Genomic DNA, 20,151 nt, shown 5'->3' on the forward strand with positions numbered 1-20,151 from the left:
TCCTCAGAGCAAGTCCTTAAAGGCAATAATATAGTTCCAGAATTGCAGACTAGTCACCATAAATTATATTAATTACAAGGGCAAAGTTGTCATTATTATATTATATTAAAAGTAAAGTGCACTACTGGCTGGAAGGGGTCATTTCATTTTGGGGCCTTATAGCTAGTTTCATATTATAATGCTGTTTTTGTTTGCTGCTGATATGAGGAGTGCTAGTATAAAACTTGTGAGCAAAACTCATAACATACTTCTGATTGGGGTTGGTGTTCAAAGCAGAATTTGTAATAAATGCACATGGCATATTTCTATTACCCTCAAGACATAGTTCATCTCATTAGTTATTTGCGAGTAAGACAGTCAATTCTGTTTAACACTTGGGTAATGGTTGCTCGATCATCACCTATTTCATTTATGGGTACTTCGTACATGGGATATGTGGCATCTGTGAGCAGGATAACAAAGAGATGGTGAGATTCTTCAACCAACTAATTGGAAGCTACTTCACTGGATCACCTGACTTTGTCACATGTATTAAATGGCCAAGACAGTAGTCTTCTCTGTTGGATTCTATTTTGTAAATTGTGTTTCCTTTAATAAGAGTGATCAAATTTCACAGATCAACTTGCAAGTGTACAAATTATACATTTAGCTCATGTAACCGAGATAACAAAGTTCAAACCAGGAAACTTAAAGCAGGAAATATAGATTAAATTAAAATTATGTAGAGGAAGTGTAATGGGGGCTGGAAAGTGATCAAATAAAATAAAATAACTAACACTTTTTATAATCTCTGACATTAATTTTCTGATAAAATAACGAGACTTAAATGTTGTGAATTTAATCTTTCAGTGTCAGATAAATTGTTCAACAATAATAATTTATTACACTGACAAGAGTTTGCTAATCCCTGAAAGTAGCCACTTTAACTCTTTCTCAATCATTCCAAGTGCTGAACTGCTGGAAGAGTTGAACACATTTATGCTATGACAATTATTTTTAATAGAAAAGAATATAAACATGCTCACTGTGGAAAAGCAGAGTATCTTCAGCAAGCAACGTCTGATTTTCTGCATGAAATCATGCATGCCCCCATTCTAAAAGTTGCTGTCAGATTTATCCTAAACGACAAATGGTAACAGCTATTATTATTATTATAGCAAAATTTGGCCCATTCTGTCAGTAAACCAAATATTATAAATTAATAACAATTATCTGAGGTTTTAGAGCAAAATGACCTTGATAATATTGTAAGGGGTTTCTGCGCCGAGCTTTCGCCCGACCTAAGGTCCCCGTGCCTTGCTCTGATCCCTTGACCAGGCCGCGCACACTGGTTCCCTGTGAGTGGTTTGACCCACTCACCCCTTACGGTTCTAGACACTGGACTTAGATGCAGGAGCGTTTATAGTGCAGAAAATTCCACCAGACCAGATTTGAAAACCAGGGTTTAAATGAAAAAGGCTTTTATTTAGCGCTTGGGACTATTGTACATGAATACTTATACAGTTCTATAAGACATATCCATAAGACACATACCGAATACATGAATACCTTTTACTCCGAATTCTAAAACGCACAGTTCTACAAGACATATACACGACTGTAAGATGGGGAACGTACGACACATCGCAAAATTGACCAACACATATTCCTTTAACACACCCACGTTTATTCAAACCACCCTCCCCTCTACACTAAACTATGTCCAGGATATGTAAGACCGGGGTACATGCTCACCATGGGGCTATTACTGGGGTTACTGGCTGTTCGGTTTTCAGTATTTCTTCTCGAGTTGCGTGCCTGTTCCTCTCTCTTGCATCCGTTCTTCTTGCCTGTCTTTTCTTCCTCCTGCATCCGTTTGACTTCCTTCTTGCGTGAGTTGCAGGTTTCTTCTAGCTTGTTTAAAACCCAAAGGTCGTGGCCAGTTATACTATTCTGACCCGTCCTATCTCCCGCCAGATCTTGGGATCTCTTTGTTCAAAAAGATACGTATGAGTTCTCTCTCTGATCTGCGCTTATGTCCGGGGGTTCCGGGGATGGCCAGACGGTGTTAATTGGTATTTCGTTGCGAGGTGATGGGTTTAACTGGTTTCCCATCACCTACCAGGTAGTTTTCTATGGGCTATTGTGCCCCCTTAACGAGATTAACTGTGTAGGTCGGCTTGGGGCATTGTGAGTATGCTGATGTCAGCGCCCCAGTGTCTGGACTTCGACCTGGTTTCGCAGGTTTCTGCATGGCCAATACCCATCTATTGTTCTGGCCGTGGTTTTGCAGAAACCTAGAGACTGGGCTGTAAGGTTTTTACTTTTGTGGCTGGTCACGAGGTCCTGCAGCCATCTTAGGACCCACAGATTGTGACATCCCTTGGTAAACTGGCTGCAGCCTTTCTCCGCTATCAGCCCCAGTCTCCCGTTTAAAATGTCCAAACTGCAGCTCTTTGGTTTGGTGTTGCTTTCAGAATGAGGGAAAACTTCTCAAATCTTACAATATGTATTAAAGTACGTGTATAAATGGCTTTAACCTTTACATTTGGTTGAGTCTTTAATTTGAAGTTAATTGAATTAATTTGTGATTAATTTCAGTTACCAGCTTTTATCCAATCTAATATTTAGACCTATTTCTATAACTGTATTTAGGTATTCAGGCCATTTCATATCTTATCATATCATATCATATATATACAGCCGGAAACAGGCCTTTTCGGCCCTCCAAGTCCGTGCCGCCCAGCGATCCCTGTACATTAACACTATCCTACACCCACTAGGGACAATTTTTCACATTTACCCAGCCAATTAACCTACAAACCTGTACGTCTTTGGAGTGTGGGAGGAAACCGAAGATCTCGGAGAAAACCCACGCAGGTCACGGGGAGAACGTACAAACTCCTTACAGTGCAGCACCCGTAGTCAGGATCGAACCTGAGTCTCCGGCGCTGCATTCGCTGTAAAGCAGCAACTCTACCGCTGCGCTACTGTGCCGCCCTATTTGAAAAATATACTATTTATTAACGTGTGCCATTGAATGCATCTCAATTAATTGTTATTGCTCAGGTAAATACCAATTCTTCTCTACTGTTGTAGAAATCTTAGCACAGTGAGCACATCTTTGCCCATTGAACCTCTGCTACTGCCAACCAGAAATTGGAGCTATCTACTTCGAACCCCTTGTCTTTGTTTTTCATTCCTATTGTTTAACTATTTTATTTCTCATGTATTTATCTAATTCTTTAATTCTATTTCATGTATTTAAAAATGTCATAATTGACCTTGTGTCAAAAGCTATCTGGAGTGATAGTCATAATTAATACTCCTTTAATCTAAATAATTCCTTCAGTTTCTGAACAAGGTGTTGAACCAAGACTCGGGTCTCCATTCGACTAGGATGCTTCTTGGTTTATCCAACCAAATAAGGCGGGTGAAAACAAATGGTTAACAAGGTGAATAATGTTTGGAAATATTAAGGAAACTGGGACAATATATCACATTATTTCATCAATTTAAGGGACATTCTTTCACATCTGCAATTTTCAGGATATTTTTGCGAATGCTTTCCAACATCCATTGTAACTTTGGGAGGAAGCACTATTAAAACAAAGAAAATTGGCCCAAATAATTTTTCTGTTGTGTTTTCTGTGGTATATTTGGCTCTTCTGGGTTGATTGAGCAGGAAAATCACGATGGAAATTTATCTCTTGTCTTTTGTAAGTAAAAGATTAGCTTCAGATATTTTCTGTTAACCCAGGCTTTCCTTTCAATATTTTAAATTTACTATGGTCCTTGACTTTCAAGATGTTAGTTCCCTCTACACAATGGTATCAAAGGCTCAACCAATGCTTTATTCTTGATCCAGTTGCAACTTTTCAAATATGACTGCTATAAACTTTTCATCTTGTGTCCTTGATCATTCAGAGTATCTGGAGGGATGGCAATGGATGACAATTCCAGGACTTGCTCAGGCTCATCATTTCCTGCCCCACTGTTCTGCTGTGGAAATGATCCTTTTGTTAGCTGAATGCATTCAGATGTCATAGGATTATTGAACAGATTCGCTACAGGAACAGACCCTTTTGGCCCACTGAGTCCACACCTAACATCTACCACCCATTTGCACTAATCTTATATAAATCCCATATTTTATTCTTCCCACATTCCCATCAAATTCTCCCAGATTCTTCCACATATATACACACTAGGGGCAATTTATGGTCGCAAATTAATCTACCAATCTGTGCATCATTGGAAGGTGAGGGAAAACTGAAGCATCTTGAGGAAACCTGGAGGGAGAACGTGCAAACCTCATATAGAGAGCATCCAAGGTCAGAGTTGAATCCAGGTCACTGACATTGTGCTAACCACCATGTGCCACCCATCGGCGGGACTTCAGGCCACAGAGAATCTACTAGAGAAAGCTCGAAGCATTATGTGCAAACTATGTAGGTCAAATTAGAACTTTATTGTTTGTTGAAATATGGTTAGATCAACTCACAGGGTCAACTCTCTTGTTTACTCCTTCAGGCTCATTGTAGTTGCTACTCCAGCTCTACATGCTCAGTTTGCCACAAGCTCTCAGCTTCCCTTATGTTAATGATATTGGGTGATGATCAGGGCTTGGAATATTAGCTTCACCCTTCGGATTCCCATCCCAATTGTGTATCTAACTTTATTTCTATCTGTAACCCCACCATTCCGTTCAACCGTTACTTTGGATCTGTCTTCACTGAGGAAGATACACACAATCTCCCAAATGTTCTAGGGGCCGGAGAACCTAGGGTGATGGAGGAACTGAAGGAAATCCACATTAGGCAGGAAATGGTTTTGGGTAGACTGATGGGACTGAAGGCTGATAAATCCCCAGGGCCTGATGGTCTGCATCCCAGGGTACTTAAGGAGGTGGCTCTAAAAATAGTGGAAGCATTGGAGATCATTTTTCAATGTTCTATAGATTCAGGATCAGTTCCTGTGGATTGGAGGATAGCAAATGTTATCCCACTTTTTAAGAAAGGAGGGAGAGTGAAAACGGGTAATTATAGACCAGTTAGTCTGACATCAGTGGTGGGGAAGATGCTGGAGTCAATTATAAAAGACGAAATTGCTGAGCATTTGGATAGCAGTAACAGGATCATTCCGAGTCAGCATGGATTTACGAAGGGGAAATCATGCTTGACAAATCTACTGGAATTTTTTGAGGATGTAACTAGGAAAATTGACAGGGGAGAGTCAGTGGATGTGGTGTACCTCGACTTTCAGAAAGCCTTCGACAAGGTCCCACATAGGAGATTAGTGGGCAAAATTAGAGCACATGGTATTGGGGGTAGGGTACTATAGACAATAGACATTAGACAATAGGTGCAGGAGTAGGCCATTCAGCCCTTCGAGCCAGCACCGCCATTCAATGGCTGATCACTCTCAATCAGTACCCCGTTCCTGCCTTCTCCCCATACCCCCTCACTCCGCTATCCTTAAGAGCTCTATCCAGCTCTCTCTTGAAAGCATCCAACGAACTGGCCTCCACTGCCTTCTGAGGCAGAGAATTCCACACCTTCACCACTCTTTAACTGAAAAGGTTCTTCCTCATCTCCGTTCTAAATGGCCTACCCCTTATTCTTAAACTGTGGCCCCTTGTTCTGGACTCCCCCAACATTGGGAACATGTTTCCTGCCTCTAATGTGTCCAATCCCCTAATTATCTTATATGTTTCAATAAGATCCCCCCTTACTAACATGGATAGAAAATTGGTTGACAGACAGAAAGCAAAGAGTGGGGATAAATGGGTCCCTTTCGGAATGGCAGGCAGTGACCAGTGGGGTACCGCAAGGTTCGGTGCTGGGACCCCAGCAATTTACGATATACATTAATGACTTAGATGAAGGGATTAAAAGTACCATTAGCAAATTTGCAGATGATACTAAGCTGGGGGGTAGTGTGAATTGTGAGGAAGATGCAATAAGACTGCAGGGTGACTTGGACAGGTTGTGTGAGTGGGCGGATACATGGCAGATGCAGTTTAATGTAGATAAGTGTGAGGTTATTCACTTTGGAAGTAAGAATAGAAAGGCAGATTATTATCTGAATGGTGTCAAGTTAGGAAGAGGGGATGTTCAACGAGATCTGGGTGTCCTAATGCATCAGTCACTGAAAGGAAGCATGCAGGTACAGCAGGCAGTGAAGAAAGCCAATGGAATGTTGGCCTTCATAACAAGAGGAGTTGAGTATAGGAGCAAAGAGGTCCTTTTACAGTTGTACCGGGCCCTGGTGAGACCGCACCTGGAGTACTGTGTGCAGTTTTGGTCTCCAAATTTGAGGAAGGATATTCTTGCTATTGAGGGCGTGCAGCGTAGGTTCACTAGGTTAATTCCCGGAATGGCGGGACTGTCATATGTTGAAAGGCTGGAGCAATTAGGCATGTATACACTGGAATTTAGAAGGATGAGGGGGGATCTTATTGAAACATATAAGATAATTAGGGGATTGGACACATTAGAGGCAGGAAACATGTTCCCAATGTTGGGGGAGTCCAGAACAAGGGGCCACAGTTTAAGAATAAGGGGTAGGCCATTTAGAACGGAGATGAGGAAGAACTTTTTCAGTCAGAGAGTGGTGAAGGTGTGGAATTCTCTGCCTCAGAAGGCAGTGGAGGCCAGTTCGTTGGATGCTTTCAAGAGAGAGCTGGATAGAGCTCTTAAGGATAGCGGAGTGAGGGGTATGGGGAGAAGGCAGGAACGGGGTACTGATTGAGAGCGATCAGCCATGATCGCATTGAATGGCGGAGCTGGCTCGAGGGGCTGAATGGCCTCCTCCTGCACCTATTGTCTATTGTCTATTGTCTATTGTCATTCCAGCCCTAAGATCCTGAAGACAGAACCTTGAATTGTTAGATTAAGTTTGATTACATTGGTGTCATATAAACCAACATGCAATGGCATTTCTTGGTCGCATGAAGCTCACAGAATAATCAACATATATTCAGTAATGATAAATACAACAATAAATACAATGACAGGTGCAAAACAGCAGAATGGTGCAAGATTATAGTGCAATCAGATGTTGTGCAAAACAAAAGTAAAATATAATAACCAAGTAACCGAATGAGATAAATTAAGAATACCTCTGTGCAGTGGGTGTGTGATAGGTTAAAAAGAGTTTTCAGGAGATGAAAGAAGGAGGCATTATTTGAATAAGACAATTTCTCTGTCAAGGAACATGAACAAGTAGCAAAATAGTAATGCATTTGAGTTCATAGTTGAAGCCAAGAATTCTAAAACTCTTATTTTTCTTTGTAAACATTTTTAAATGAAGGATCTATTTTTTGATGAAAGTACTCTTACAATATCCATGAATACCAGGATAGAACCTATAAAATCATATTATTAGTCCCATCCTTTAGCATATGTTTTGTTGGCAACATAAAGATTTAATATCACCGTTAAACCAGGTTATCAGAAGTTTATCACAATGCAGTTTGTGGGACCATATTGGCTGGGTACAAACTGCCTACTGCAGTTGCAAACACAATGCTTCCTCTTCAAAGGAACATTCTATGGAAAGGTGGCAAAAACAAATCCTTGTTTTCGATGAATGCCATATTTTGGGACACTTCCACAAAGTGCCAGAAATTCCAATGCAAGATGGCATGCCGAGCAATGCAGTACCAGTGTACTGCATTGGGTGCTCATAATCTACTGTAGTCTCCTCTACAATGGGAAATGCATGCACAGATTGGATAACCACTTTCTAAACATCTAGTCTCAACACTACAAAGATGCAAAGGAAGAGGTTTCCTCGAAGGTCCCAATTGAGACCTGGGCCTTCTAAATGTAATACGAGAGAGAGCAGGTACTGGAAACTCCTATTGCTCCATTGGGGAAATGTGGGTTCTGCACCTGGATTGCCAGGCTGACTGTCGGACTTCAGAGGTATCAGGACGTGGATGAGAAATGTGCAAAATCTCCAGCACCTGGTCTACATTGACACAATACCAGTTGTAGGTGGCAGGTAAAGATAAAGGATGGAAGTGGGGTGGTTGGGCGAAGTGACAACATAAATTCTGGGGAAGATAGTGAGGTACAGATAGTGAGCCCCCCACTGCTCAGACTTTCCTCCACCTTGGATCATGGAGGTTCATGACAGCCTAGACCATCAAGCAAATCCGCCTTCCCCTCCCTCCCCCCTCCTCTCCCTGTTCCCATCGACTCCATCAATATTTTGCATTGCCTTAAGAGAGCAACCGATATAATCAAGGACCACTCATACACCAGTCATTCTCTTTTCTGTCGGGCAGAAGATACAAAAGCTTGAAAGCATGTGCCATCAGATTCAAGAACAGCTTATTTTCTGCTGTTATCAAATTATTGAAATGACCTCCCAAATGCCAAGGATGAATTCTCAATCTTCCAATCTTCCTCATTGCGGCCCTTGTCCTTTATTATGATCTGCGTTTTCTCTGTAGCTGCAACACTATTTTCTGCATTGTTTGTTTTCTCTTTTGCATTTGATGTGCACAAGCATGGTCTGACCTGCCTGGATAGCACAGAAAACAACGTTTTTCACTGTATTTTGGTACACGTTACAACAATAAACCAATAACAATAGTAATATTGATTTCTCCCTTGTCTAATTTGTAACTAATATAAAGATATACCCACTAAATTTATTCCTGCATTTCATCTTGTGTGAATGCATTCAGAGCAGTTCAAAATGCATATCATTGGTAGACATCTTGAGAAAAGACATAGTATTTATAGTTTTCATAATTTATTATTTTCTAAATGTGAGGTTTCTTCTTTCAAGTCCAGAACATGGGATGAATTGTACACTTCAGATGTCCACCTTTTAAGTTTTTAATACGAAAAGTCTGTTTAAACTCTTTGCGTGTCAGACAGACCCAGCTGTTCAGTCAAAATAAGGAATCCTGCCATGTAATGGCTGTTTAATGTCTACTTGTGTTGGTTGCACATATGCCCATGCTCATATTGTTGCTAGCTGTTGCCAAAATATTTCCCGGACATTGTTGAGCTGAGGTTTGTGCTAGGCTGAGATATTTCCCAATGCCCTGCATTCAGAAAATCAGCTTTTATGCTCTCATCACATGTTAATTTTCTTTTCTCTTGCTAATTAAATACGATACAATACAATAGAACTTTATTTACCCCAGGAGGGAAATTGATCTGCTAACAGTCATAAAACACAAAATACGTGAAAGATGAAATTAAAGTGACGAGTGGAAAGGATTGGGGATGTGCAAAGATTGAGGGAGGAGGGGGGGGGGGGGGGGGAGAGGGGAGCCAGTCTACCCCACGACAGAAGGGGGGGGGGGGAGGAGTTGTGCAGTGTGATAGCCACAGGGAAGAAGGATCTCCTGTGGCATTCTGTACTGCATCTTGGTGGAACCAGTCCTTTGCTGAAGGTACTCCTCAGGTTGACCAGTGTCATGGAGGGGGTGAGCTGTATTGTCCAAGATGCTCTGCAGTTTGAAGATGCTCTGCAGTTTATAAAACAAAATTATAGCCATTTGTAAGATGTCAACACTGTGTAAAGGCACCTCACTGCACGTACAAAAGTTTTAGCCCATCAGCTTAACAGTTGAGCCTTGTTTACATGGTACACTGTTTGAAATTTTAAAAAACTGAACAATACATTCTCTAAACAAATACAAATAGGCAATGTTTTGTTTAGTTAGGCCGAACGATATGTTGTCTTTTCTTGCAATCCATGATTTGATTTTAAAGATTAATTGAAAAATACAGCATAGGGTCAGGCCCTTCAGCCCACTAGGTCCACACTGACCATTCGATCACCCTTTCACACTAGTTCTATGTTATCCCACTTTCGCATCCGATTCCTACCCACTAGGGGCCATTTACGGAGGCCAATAAACCCTCAAACCTGCACACCTTTGGGATCTGGGAGGAAAACTAAGTATCTGAGGAAACCCCCATGGTCACAGGAAGAATGTGTAAACTCTGCACAGACAATGCCTGAGGTCAGGGTCGAACCTGGAGCTCTGGCGCTGTGAGGCAGTAGCTCTACTAACTGCACCAACATACTGCCCTTTTTTATTTTGTACAATATTTATTCTCAAGGGGACATTGTTGTGTTAATTTTCTTTGCACCCTGGAGAAGGGTTACAACTTAAAATGTTAACCTTACGATTAGAAAACTCCTGTTGAGATTGACATCGAACAGGGTGGAACCATAAGCTGGCAAGAACTGCTAAGTGGTGCATAGTGTTATTGCGGTATGCTGAAATTGTCTGGAATGGGAAGTTAGTTATACTTCCTCTTGTATCCTTTTGCTCGAAATAATATTCCCTTGTAAGGTGCTGGAGGGGTGAACTACTCCACAGAGAGGGCATCATGGTTCTTGAGACCCTGGTGAGCAAAACAATGTTGTGAGTGAGAAAGGAAGGATGGGAAATGGGGAAACGGAAAGTTCAGCATTAGATCAAGTACAGACTGACGTGATTATGGAAAGGAAAGAAAATTAAGTAGCAAATTAAAAACTAAGCGTGTTAAATTTATGAAATCTCCCTTAACAATTTACCATCTGAAAGAATGAGACTACACAAATTTCATTGTTCACTTTATGGTCCAGAGAAATTAGTTGGCAGTCTGTAATAATTATTGCAATCTTAGAAGGATATTTATTATATAAAGGACTCTGTTTAACATTTGTGATGTGTTTACTGGATTTTCATGAAACTCATGGGGTCCTTAAGCACAAAATGTTCTTCAAAGCTTTTGACCACTCAATCATCCAGTCACTTGAGGTAATTCACAATTTTTGGGATATCTTTTCTTCATTACAGTTTGCTGCTGATTGCCCATTAATAGCAGAGGATGCTTTCACATCCTGTTAATGAAAGACAGCGCTACTCATATCCTGTTATTTCTTTCAGCAATATGCATTCTATTATGAATCCTTGGAATTTTCTTTGGGCTGGGGTTCTCCATATTGGCTGCCAATATTTTGTTGAAAGGTCAGCAAATAAACAGTGAAACAGAGAGGGCCTCTTTCATGCTGATACCTACCAAAGTTTTGCCAGTTTTACTGGGAGGATCCCAGGATTTTTTAAAATCTCACCAAATGTAACTTAAGAACACTCCAAGTGTTGTAACATTCTTGTGATTCCATTTTCAAGAACTTTTGAAAATTTATTTTTCCTCACCAATCTTGAGAGTTACTCAGTGGCAGGCTGACTTGAACTGATGTGGGAATCAGCTTAAGATCTTTGCCGAAGGCAACAAAAGGTGGCAGTGTGATGACACCAATTCAGCGTTATCTGCGTCGCTAAATTTTGAAGTTTAGATGTACATTCCACTGTAAAAAAAATGCAGAACCGGAGTCAGTCAGGGTGCAACTGTAAATCTAGAAATTAATGGCTCAGGAATGAATCTCTCCTTACAATGAATCAATGTGCTTTGAAAGCATCTTCCAGATGCTCAGCACTGAAATACTGTGTACAAGTAAATGTATTTGACATGTTGTTTTATTATGTGTAGAACAATTTGTACCCGGAAAGAACTACAAAGAAAAATATAAAGTGTATCACCATAGCAACTGTGGTTTCTCAGAATTCAGGTTTTAAAGGCTTACTTTCAGATTTTCACTTTTATTCAGTGTAAAGCTGAACACTCGGCCACTCTGGATGCCACCAGAGTTCAGAGAGTAATTTATTGACATGCCACATCGATCAGAACACTGCTTCCGCAATTGCAGGAGATGCGGCAGTCTTCACAAAGAGAGATGTCAGTAGCTGTGTCCCAATTCCTACTCGAAATTCTGGTGCCAGGTTTTACAACCCTTCTGAGACCGGCCTGCTGCAAATGAAGAAAAATCTATGTGATATGAAAGCAGCTGCTCTGTCTGTGATTAAAGCCACACAGTCAGCACTTGTGGCTCAGGCATAAAGAAACATTAAACCACAACCAGCATTGTCTACGTAAACATTGAACTTTAATGTATTGCTATATTATTTGTTACAGAATAATATCAACAGGCTTGGCCAAGTAGCCGAGTGACAGAATCAGCATTAGACCAATATACACGAGGAAAATATGGGGAGACAAAGGGCGGAATTTGCTAAGAACAGACTTTGTCAGTTCCTGATCGGAAAAACTGCAGGCACCAACCACATCGTGATTTCTCCATCTACCCTAGTAGAGGGTCACATCCCTATGCATTTGGAAAATTATCCCCATAAAATTCTCCTATAAGAAAAAAAATCAAAAATGCCTGCATACTTATTGACCCTGTAATTAAATCACAGGAACACAAGGCATTACGGAGGATATGATTTCATTAGTAACCCATTAGTTTGAAGGATGACAGTCATTCATTTCCTTTCTGTTAAAAGAGGGTTTTCACCTCAAAATTATTACCAGTAAAATATGTCTTTAATTAAATAATTTAGCGTAGGTGTCTCAGTTGTACTGTTTTTTTAGATTGTGTAACTGTTATTTGATAGGTGATTTGGATCCGATATAGTGGACATGTTCATAGTCGAATGGTCTTATTATACATACACTAACTGTGATAGTTAGTGTTTGAACATAAGACCACTCGACTGAAATATTAGGTAGAAACAAAGAACTGCAGATGCTGGTTAATACACAAAAGGACACAAAGTGCTGGAGTAACACGACAGGTCAGGCAGCTTCTCTGGAGAACATGGATAGATGACGTTTCGGGTTGAGATCCTTCTTCAGAATGTGACGGAGCTGTTTGTCTAGATTATTTTGGAGCAAGTTTGAAAAATGTATTTTATGATTTCTAGTTAAAGAAAAATGACCAGTCCTATATGGAGGACCTATCTGTCTGAAGAAGGGTCTCGATCCGAAACGTCACCCTTTCCTTCTCTCCAGAGATGCTGCCTTTCCCGCTGAGTTACTCCAGCTTTTTGTGTCTTTCTTCAGTTTAAACCAGCATCTGCAGTTCCTACTTAAAGGAACTGCAGCTGCTGGTTTAAACCAAAGATAGACACAAAAGATACACACCGAAGATACACACTACCTGTCATTCGTTGAGTTAAGGGATCTCCACTTCACCTTGTTCTCAGTTAAGTGATCATTCTCTCCACCTGAGTATTTCAGTATTGTCATTTTCTAGTCTTTTGCCAAAATAGGCAAACATCCTCTGGTAGAAACCAAATGTTAGATTTGTTTACTTGAGTAGTGCTTTGCGGTACTGTTGAATGAAATGATTAACTAAGAATTTTTGTTTCATTTCATGGGTGTGTTAGTGTATGCTGGTCAATATTGTTTCCTCAGTCAGTAAATTAGATTAGCTTCCTATTGATTCATAACACATTGTTTCATGCAAGTTGTGTAGGAAAATAACTGCAGGTTCTGGTACAAATCGAAGGTATCACAAAATGCTGGAGTAATTCAGCAGGTCAGGCAGCATCTCTGGAGAGAAGGAATGGGTGAAGTTTCGGGTCGAGACCCTTCCTTGTTTCATGCAAAGTAGCTCCATAATATCGTTAGGTTTAGGTTTATTGTTCTCACATGTACTGAGGCACAACAAAAAGCTTCATTTTGCATGCTATCCAACAGATCAGATATACCACACATAGATACAATCAGTTCAAGCTCAAGTACAATAGATCGAGGAAAGAGGAAGAAACAGCGTGCAAAAGATAGTTTTCAGCATTTTAGCACAGAGGTTCCTTAGACAAACTCCAATGTCCTCAATGGGGTAATCGAACCGTACCGTAGCTTATGGAAGCCTGATAATGGAGGGCAATAAAGTAATTCATTTTTTGCTAAATATTTTCTGACATTTAAGTTATAATGAGAAAGCAAACTTTTACTTTTTGTGTGGTTGGGATGAGATAAAAAATGAAATATGAACACAATTTCTGACAGTGTAACAGCCATTACTAAGACAAAAACATAGAGATTTGCTGAAGCTTGAACAAGACCCAATTTGGACTAGTTACAGAAAGGTATAGGTACAGGACTTTTGATTTAATCTGCACTTACAATGGTATTTTCTGAATTGGAAGCTTACTTTAATGGTAGCAATGAGTGATTGGCTACACTTGGTATAAGAATAATAGTCACACTTTTATTCACATTTTAGTCAATGAGGCAAGTCCACATATAAAGGTTGTCGTGCTTTGGGGGAGGGAGGAAAGAGAGGGAGAGGGAGAGAATAAAACAGTAAATCTTGAATATTTTCCAGCTTTTGCGAGTGCTTAATTTCCATCTTCTCTAAATTCCACCCTAAATTACCCTGGTTAGTTTAGAATATGTACAATTTGAACATTTAAAATTCTATATGGGATTGAAACAGCCTCATTTACAATGTAATATTCAATTACTGAATCAAATGATGTGTTTAATTAGGCCATGGTTAAGGCCCTCCCAACCACAAAAGGATATGTGGCAGTGCACAAGTGGTAGTGAATGCATTCAAGAGAGAGCTGGATAGAGCTCTTAAGGATAGCGGAGTCAGGGGGTATGGGGAGAAGGCAGGAACGGGGCACTGATTGAGAATGATCAGCCATGATCACATTAAATGGCGGTGCTGGCTCGAAGGGCCGAATGGCCTCCTCCTGCACCTATTGTCTATTGTCTATTGTAAATGAAATAGATAGAAAATAGTTGGCACAAAGATTGAAAAGTAAAAAAAAAATTTGAAGGAATAATTTGCAACAGTTTATTGTATTTTTGTAAGAGTTTTGTACCACATTTGCATTGCATGCTAATTATTTCAAAGTTCATATCAGTTATTTTTAAGTAAATTAAAACAATCATTAACAACTTTCCAGCTTCAATGTTTGGTTTGGGTTACAAGCCACGTCGGCTTGGTTTGGGTTACAAGCCACGTCGGCTTGGTTCAGTTTGTAATACACATTGCTTCAGAGAGTGATCTTCAGCAGGATTTGAATCTATAAGTTTATCTAAAACTTCATGCATATCTGCCTTGTTAGAAATGAAGTTTTTCAAAATATACAATGAAATTAGGTTCCCATCTGTCTGTGATAGTGTGTAAAGAAATGTTAGGTTGCATGTTACTATTTGAAAAAGACTAAGAAGCTGAGCATTTGAACATTTTTCTGTTGATCGATTTACCAAAAATTATTCCTGGCATTATACGATTCTGGAGATGCTGTTGTTTGTTTACACAACAACTGATGATTGCTCCTAAAAAACAATTTATGTTGTTTTAAAATTATTATTATCTACTCATTAGACAGCGGATACAGAAAAGTTAAAAGTAATTGCAGATATTCTTACTTCATCAGAAAAAAACCTTTAAAATAGCCATGCAGTATAATTGAAACATGAATTTTGTTTTAAAAATAACATTTTTCATGTTCTGGAAAAATATAAAATGGTAATGATACTGGTATTTTCACTGTGTGTTTATTTTTCAGGCAGACCAGATGTCTGGTTTTCACATTCGCTCAGTGTTGTGCGTTCCCATCTGGAATAGTAATCATCAAATCATTGGTGAGTGGAGACATCAATATAAATTTAACAACATTTTTATGCACAAAAAATGGCCTTCATGCCAATTTCCTCCTCGTGTGTACAGCCATGAAACTGGTTAAATCGGACATGGTTTGACCTGATTTGCATGTTTTCCTCAGAAACTGCACACAATGCAAAAATGTAAAATTTTACCCACACTTTGTCATTTTCTTCCCGTTTTTCATAAGCATATTGTTTCCAGATAGTTTTCAGGAATAATTAGCTCTTCCTTCTTTTGGGTGATTTTTTTTTTACTGTGCCTAAATCTAGCGAATAGGTCAGTTGACGGTGAGTGCTGAAGTTTGTACTGGCATCTATGAATAAGCTGAAAACTAGGCTTGAAATTATTATCATAAATAAGAGTTAAGAGTGTTTAATTGTCATATGCACCAGGAATGAGACAATGAAATTCTTACTTGCTGCAACTTTATGGGCACGCTAACATAACAACACAACAAATATACATATATAATAAATAATAATACTATAAACTATCAGTTATGCTGATAACCAGACCACAATATTGTAAGATGAAGTATGTAGTGCAACCAATGCAAAGTCCATTATACTTTGGTGCTTTTCTGGTTCAATATATACAGACAACTTACATTTCATGAGGTGTGGTAAATGGGGCAAATCTTCCATTGCTCCAGCTCTTCATTCTTCTGACACAGTTTTTCTCTTCGATGTGTCCAGGCATAGCTTAATGGCAGCCCTGGACTACATTCTGGCTGACAGGCCCCCAATACTTCCCTGCTCACAGACTGTCAAAGCTATCTGCGTTCAGGGCTGTTGAACCTTGCTATGCACCCTCGATGTTCTCAAGCATTTAGTAACACTGATGACATTACATATGAAATATAGTTGAAATATAATTTGCATTCAAAATGCAAAAACACTCACACACTAAAAACAATTAAAACACAACAAAGAAATACTGAAAAAAGAAACTATGTGTTTTAACTTGGAGTCGAGTTGGAACTTATTTGAGTGGGTTTTGCTTAGCTCGTACCAGGATTAAACTGGTACAAATTTTGTGGCTTGAGACCTGGGAAACCTGTAAATGTTCACACTGCCCTATTTGAAACCAGCAAGAGTCCCCAGAAGCAACACAAGAATAACTACGTAGTATAAGAAAATAACTTATCAGTTATCAAATAACATCAAATAACTTCATCAGTCTGAAGAAGGGTCTCGACCCGAAACGTCACCCATTCCTTCTCTCCCGAGATGCTGCCTGACCTGCTGAGTTACTCCAGCATTTTGTGAATACAAGAATAACTACAGCTGGCATGGGTTGGCTGGAAGTTATCATGGCAATTGAGACCAACCTTTAAGGAAAAGCAGCATTTTCCTTACTATTGCAATTAATCACATTTCTCATCACAGTTTCCACTGAAATGGATGCACGGCACCTATCTTGCCTTGAATTCTGTGCGGTGGGGTACCTTATATTTCAAATAATTTATGTTAAAATCCTTAGATCATCGGGGAAAGATGACAACTTGATTGATCAAACACCAACGTCAGGATTAAACTTTTAATTATTATTAGTATCATAGAGTCCAAGAGAGATATGGCACAGAAACAGAGCTGTATGTGGGAGTAAACTGACAACCAGGAGACAATTCGGTTACCAGGAGACAATTCTGTAACAAGGAAAATGTACAAACTCCACATGGTCAGCACCAGCGGTCAGGGTTGGATCTGGGTTGCGAGAGCTGTGATGAAGCAGTTCTACCAGCTGCACCTCTGAGCCAGGCAAATTCTATTATTTGAAGATATAAGACTCTGAATCAAAAAGCAAGTTCAAAGAAAAATTGTATCCAGACTTTTCATATGATTGGGTTTTTTTTCCCCCCCAATGCTCAGAACCAGATCTTGAACAATAATGTATAAGACACGAAGAATCCTAATGAGTCACAGAGCCTCATGAACTCTGAAATAAATTATAAAGTTGATATTCAAGAGGATAAAGGTTTATATTGTTTAATAAGTTAAGAAAATGCTGATAAAAGTGAGCAGGTCAGGCAACATCTGTGGAGAAAGAATCGGTTCATGATTGAGGTTGATGATCTTTCATCGGGACTGGTTCCAATACAAAGTCACTGATCTGAAACTTTAAACTTCTGCAGATACTGCCTGACTTGTTAATTTTTTTCCAGCATTTTCTGTTTTAATTTCAGATTTTCAGCATCTGCAGCATTTTACTTTTGACTTGGTAATGTGTCATTGGGTCATCTGCAGAAATTAAGATTTGATTAATTGATCAGTGTAGTGTCTAATCAAGTCTATATAATTGGTTTCATATTTGGTATCAGAATATTTAGAATAGATTTCTCTATTAACTATTTCTTTCATTTTAAGTCGGGGAACAGGTTGGCTATAAGAATCAATGCAATATATTATTGTAATGAGCTTTATTTATCATAGAAGGAATTCACACAGTTAAATGCTACAAAAGAATAGAAGTTGAATATCTAAACTTTTTTTGCTGTAGGTGTTGCTCAGATACTTAACAGGTTGGATCGGAAAACATTTGATGATGCCGATCAGAGATTATTTGAGGTGAGAGTATTTCTTTTTCTATACTGCGATGATGGCAAATTGCAATTGTACCTGTTGAAAAATGCAGTATTAATGCCATTCCATGATATTCAGCAAGATTTGGACACTTTGGTGATATAAGACTAGATCAAAACTGAATGCTGCAAAAGACTTTTGAAATTTAAATACGCATTGAAGAGTTGCTCTAATTCTTCTTTCTCTCACAGAACTGATTGTTTAATTGCACAATTATTCACATGAGTTTTGTGAGTAACTTGTGGTAACGTCACCCACTGGTGTTGATATTCATATGTTGATAGAGCAGAGTTTTTCCTTTCTGTCTTAATGAGAAATAATAAATTGGTTAATCGGTTAATGGAATCATGAATTAAGTGGTTTTGATTATAACCATGAACTTAAATATTATTATATCCATAGGTTTAGGAATTTTAAGACGTAATCTTGTTTTTACATTATTATGCGATGGCTATTTCAAAATTGCAGGTTGTATTATCATTATCAGTGAACTGTAACACATTTTGGTATTTCGTTAAGTAGCAATGTTATACTGTATGAGCATTATTCAGTGGTGCAGAACACCAGTGATGAATCAGTAGAGGAAAGTTTTTATTTAGCATTACCAACTTGTACAGAACTTATTATCTAGAAATGACATGTGGCTTTGCTGCATTGTGTTGAGCAAATGTTATACTCGATGTATTGATGTGTTCTGTACTGGTAATCAGGGGTGCAGTGCTGTCGGAGCTCACGGTTCCGGCACCTCTGTAAAAAAAGCCAAAATAAACAGCGGGGAATTTTAACGAGCAGGGAATTTAACAGTGGCCGCTCCGGCACCAGTAACAGCTCCGCACCTAAACAATTAGCACTGCAACACTGCTGGTAATGCAGAATTCTATGATGATATGAAGTAGAAAGTGGCGTTCCAAATAGAGGGTCTTTCCTCGTACGAGTCATGTAAAGTAACTATTTATCATTTGTACAGAATTATTTATCAGGGGATGTTTTCTCAGTTACTACCATTGGAAAAATTGAACACTTTTAGCGTTTGATTGAAATAAAACTTTAAGCAAAGGCAAATCTGTTTTCTCACATAAATTGGAACTAAATTGTTAATAACAAAATAATACTTGCACATTCCAAGTCATCCATGGCTATCCATGTTTAATAATTTAATTTTCCCTCAGGTTTCTTCAATCCATGTGTAATCTAGGGTTACGGTTGCTAACACAGATCTGTCAGAATGACCTAGACATACGCATTTCACAGAAAGTCCTTTATTAGAGAGCAGCTAGTTAATTAATCATTGATTAACCCTGTGTTATTACACAACACGATTCAAAATAGCTGTTCTCTGATTAGTTAAGAAAACAACTGTATTTTATGGGCTGATTCTACAGGCTGTTAGTTTGAGCAGTCTGTAACAAGATTAAAGTCTCAAATGATTACTGGATTACCTTTGATACATCTTTAATTTAACTTACACTCTGTGTGGCAATACTAGTAGGAAGCCTATTAATAACTCCCAGCAATTTATCTGCCCTCATTACGGATTCTCTCTGCATTCTATATCCATTTATGTTTCTGATCAGTGATCCTTTCATTTTTTTTTTCTGTTTTGCATTTCTGAAATAGTTTCAACATTTAGTCACTCTTCAGCCACTTTTTCCGAACGGCAATAAAGTCAAATCCAGTCCATCTGTGCTATTACTTACATGAGCAGAATAAAAAATCAGAACAAGATTTTTTGAGCAGACACAAGAAACTGCAAATGCTGAATTCATGAATAAGAATCACAAACTGCTGGAGTAACTCAGCATGAGTAGGCCAGTCAGCTTTTCGAACTGCACTGTCCTTCAGTAAGATAAAGGCTTATCCAAATTTGGTCTCGCCATCACTTTCCTGCTTTCTCTCCATATCCCTTAACTTCCTTGTACTTTAAATATTTGTCAGTCTATATTTTTTAATATGATTCCATCTCCACAGCTTTCTGGGATAGATGATTCTAAATTCATGACTCTCGGAGAAGTCCCTCCTCTTCTCCATCTTAAATCATAAGGTCATGAGATCTTATAATTTATGACATTGTAAATAAGGTAGATAATTACCTTAT

The 20,151-nt window shown here is 39.0% G+C and overlaps 1 protein-coding gene across 1 annotated transcript in view; it reads left to right on the forward strand.

Moving 5' to 3' along the window:
- pde11al (phosphodiesterase 11a, like) overlaps positions 1 to 20,151 on the forward strand; it is a 211,372-nt gene that overhangs the window by 93,870 nt on the left and 97,351 nt on the right. Inside the window, exons 7-8 of the mRNA XM_078428263.1 lie at positions 15,377 to 15,452; positions 17,974 to 18,041. Coding sequence (XP_078284389.1) covers positions 15,377 to 15,452; positions 17,974 to 18,041 — 144 coding nt within the window. The remainder of the gene's footprint in view (positions 1 to 15,376; positions 15,453 to 17,973; positions 18,042 to 20,151) is intronic.

The sequence above is a fragment of the Rhinoraja longicauda genome, chromosome 2 (assembly GCF_053455715.1).
Source record: "Rhinoraja longicauda isolate Sanriku21f chromosome 2, sRhiLon1.1, whole genome shotgun sequence".
Lineage (NCBI taxonomy): Eukaryota > Metazoa > Chordata > Chondrichthyes > Rajiformes > Arhynchobatidae > Rhinoraja > Rhinoraja longicauda.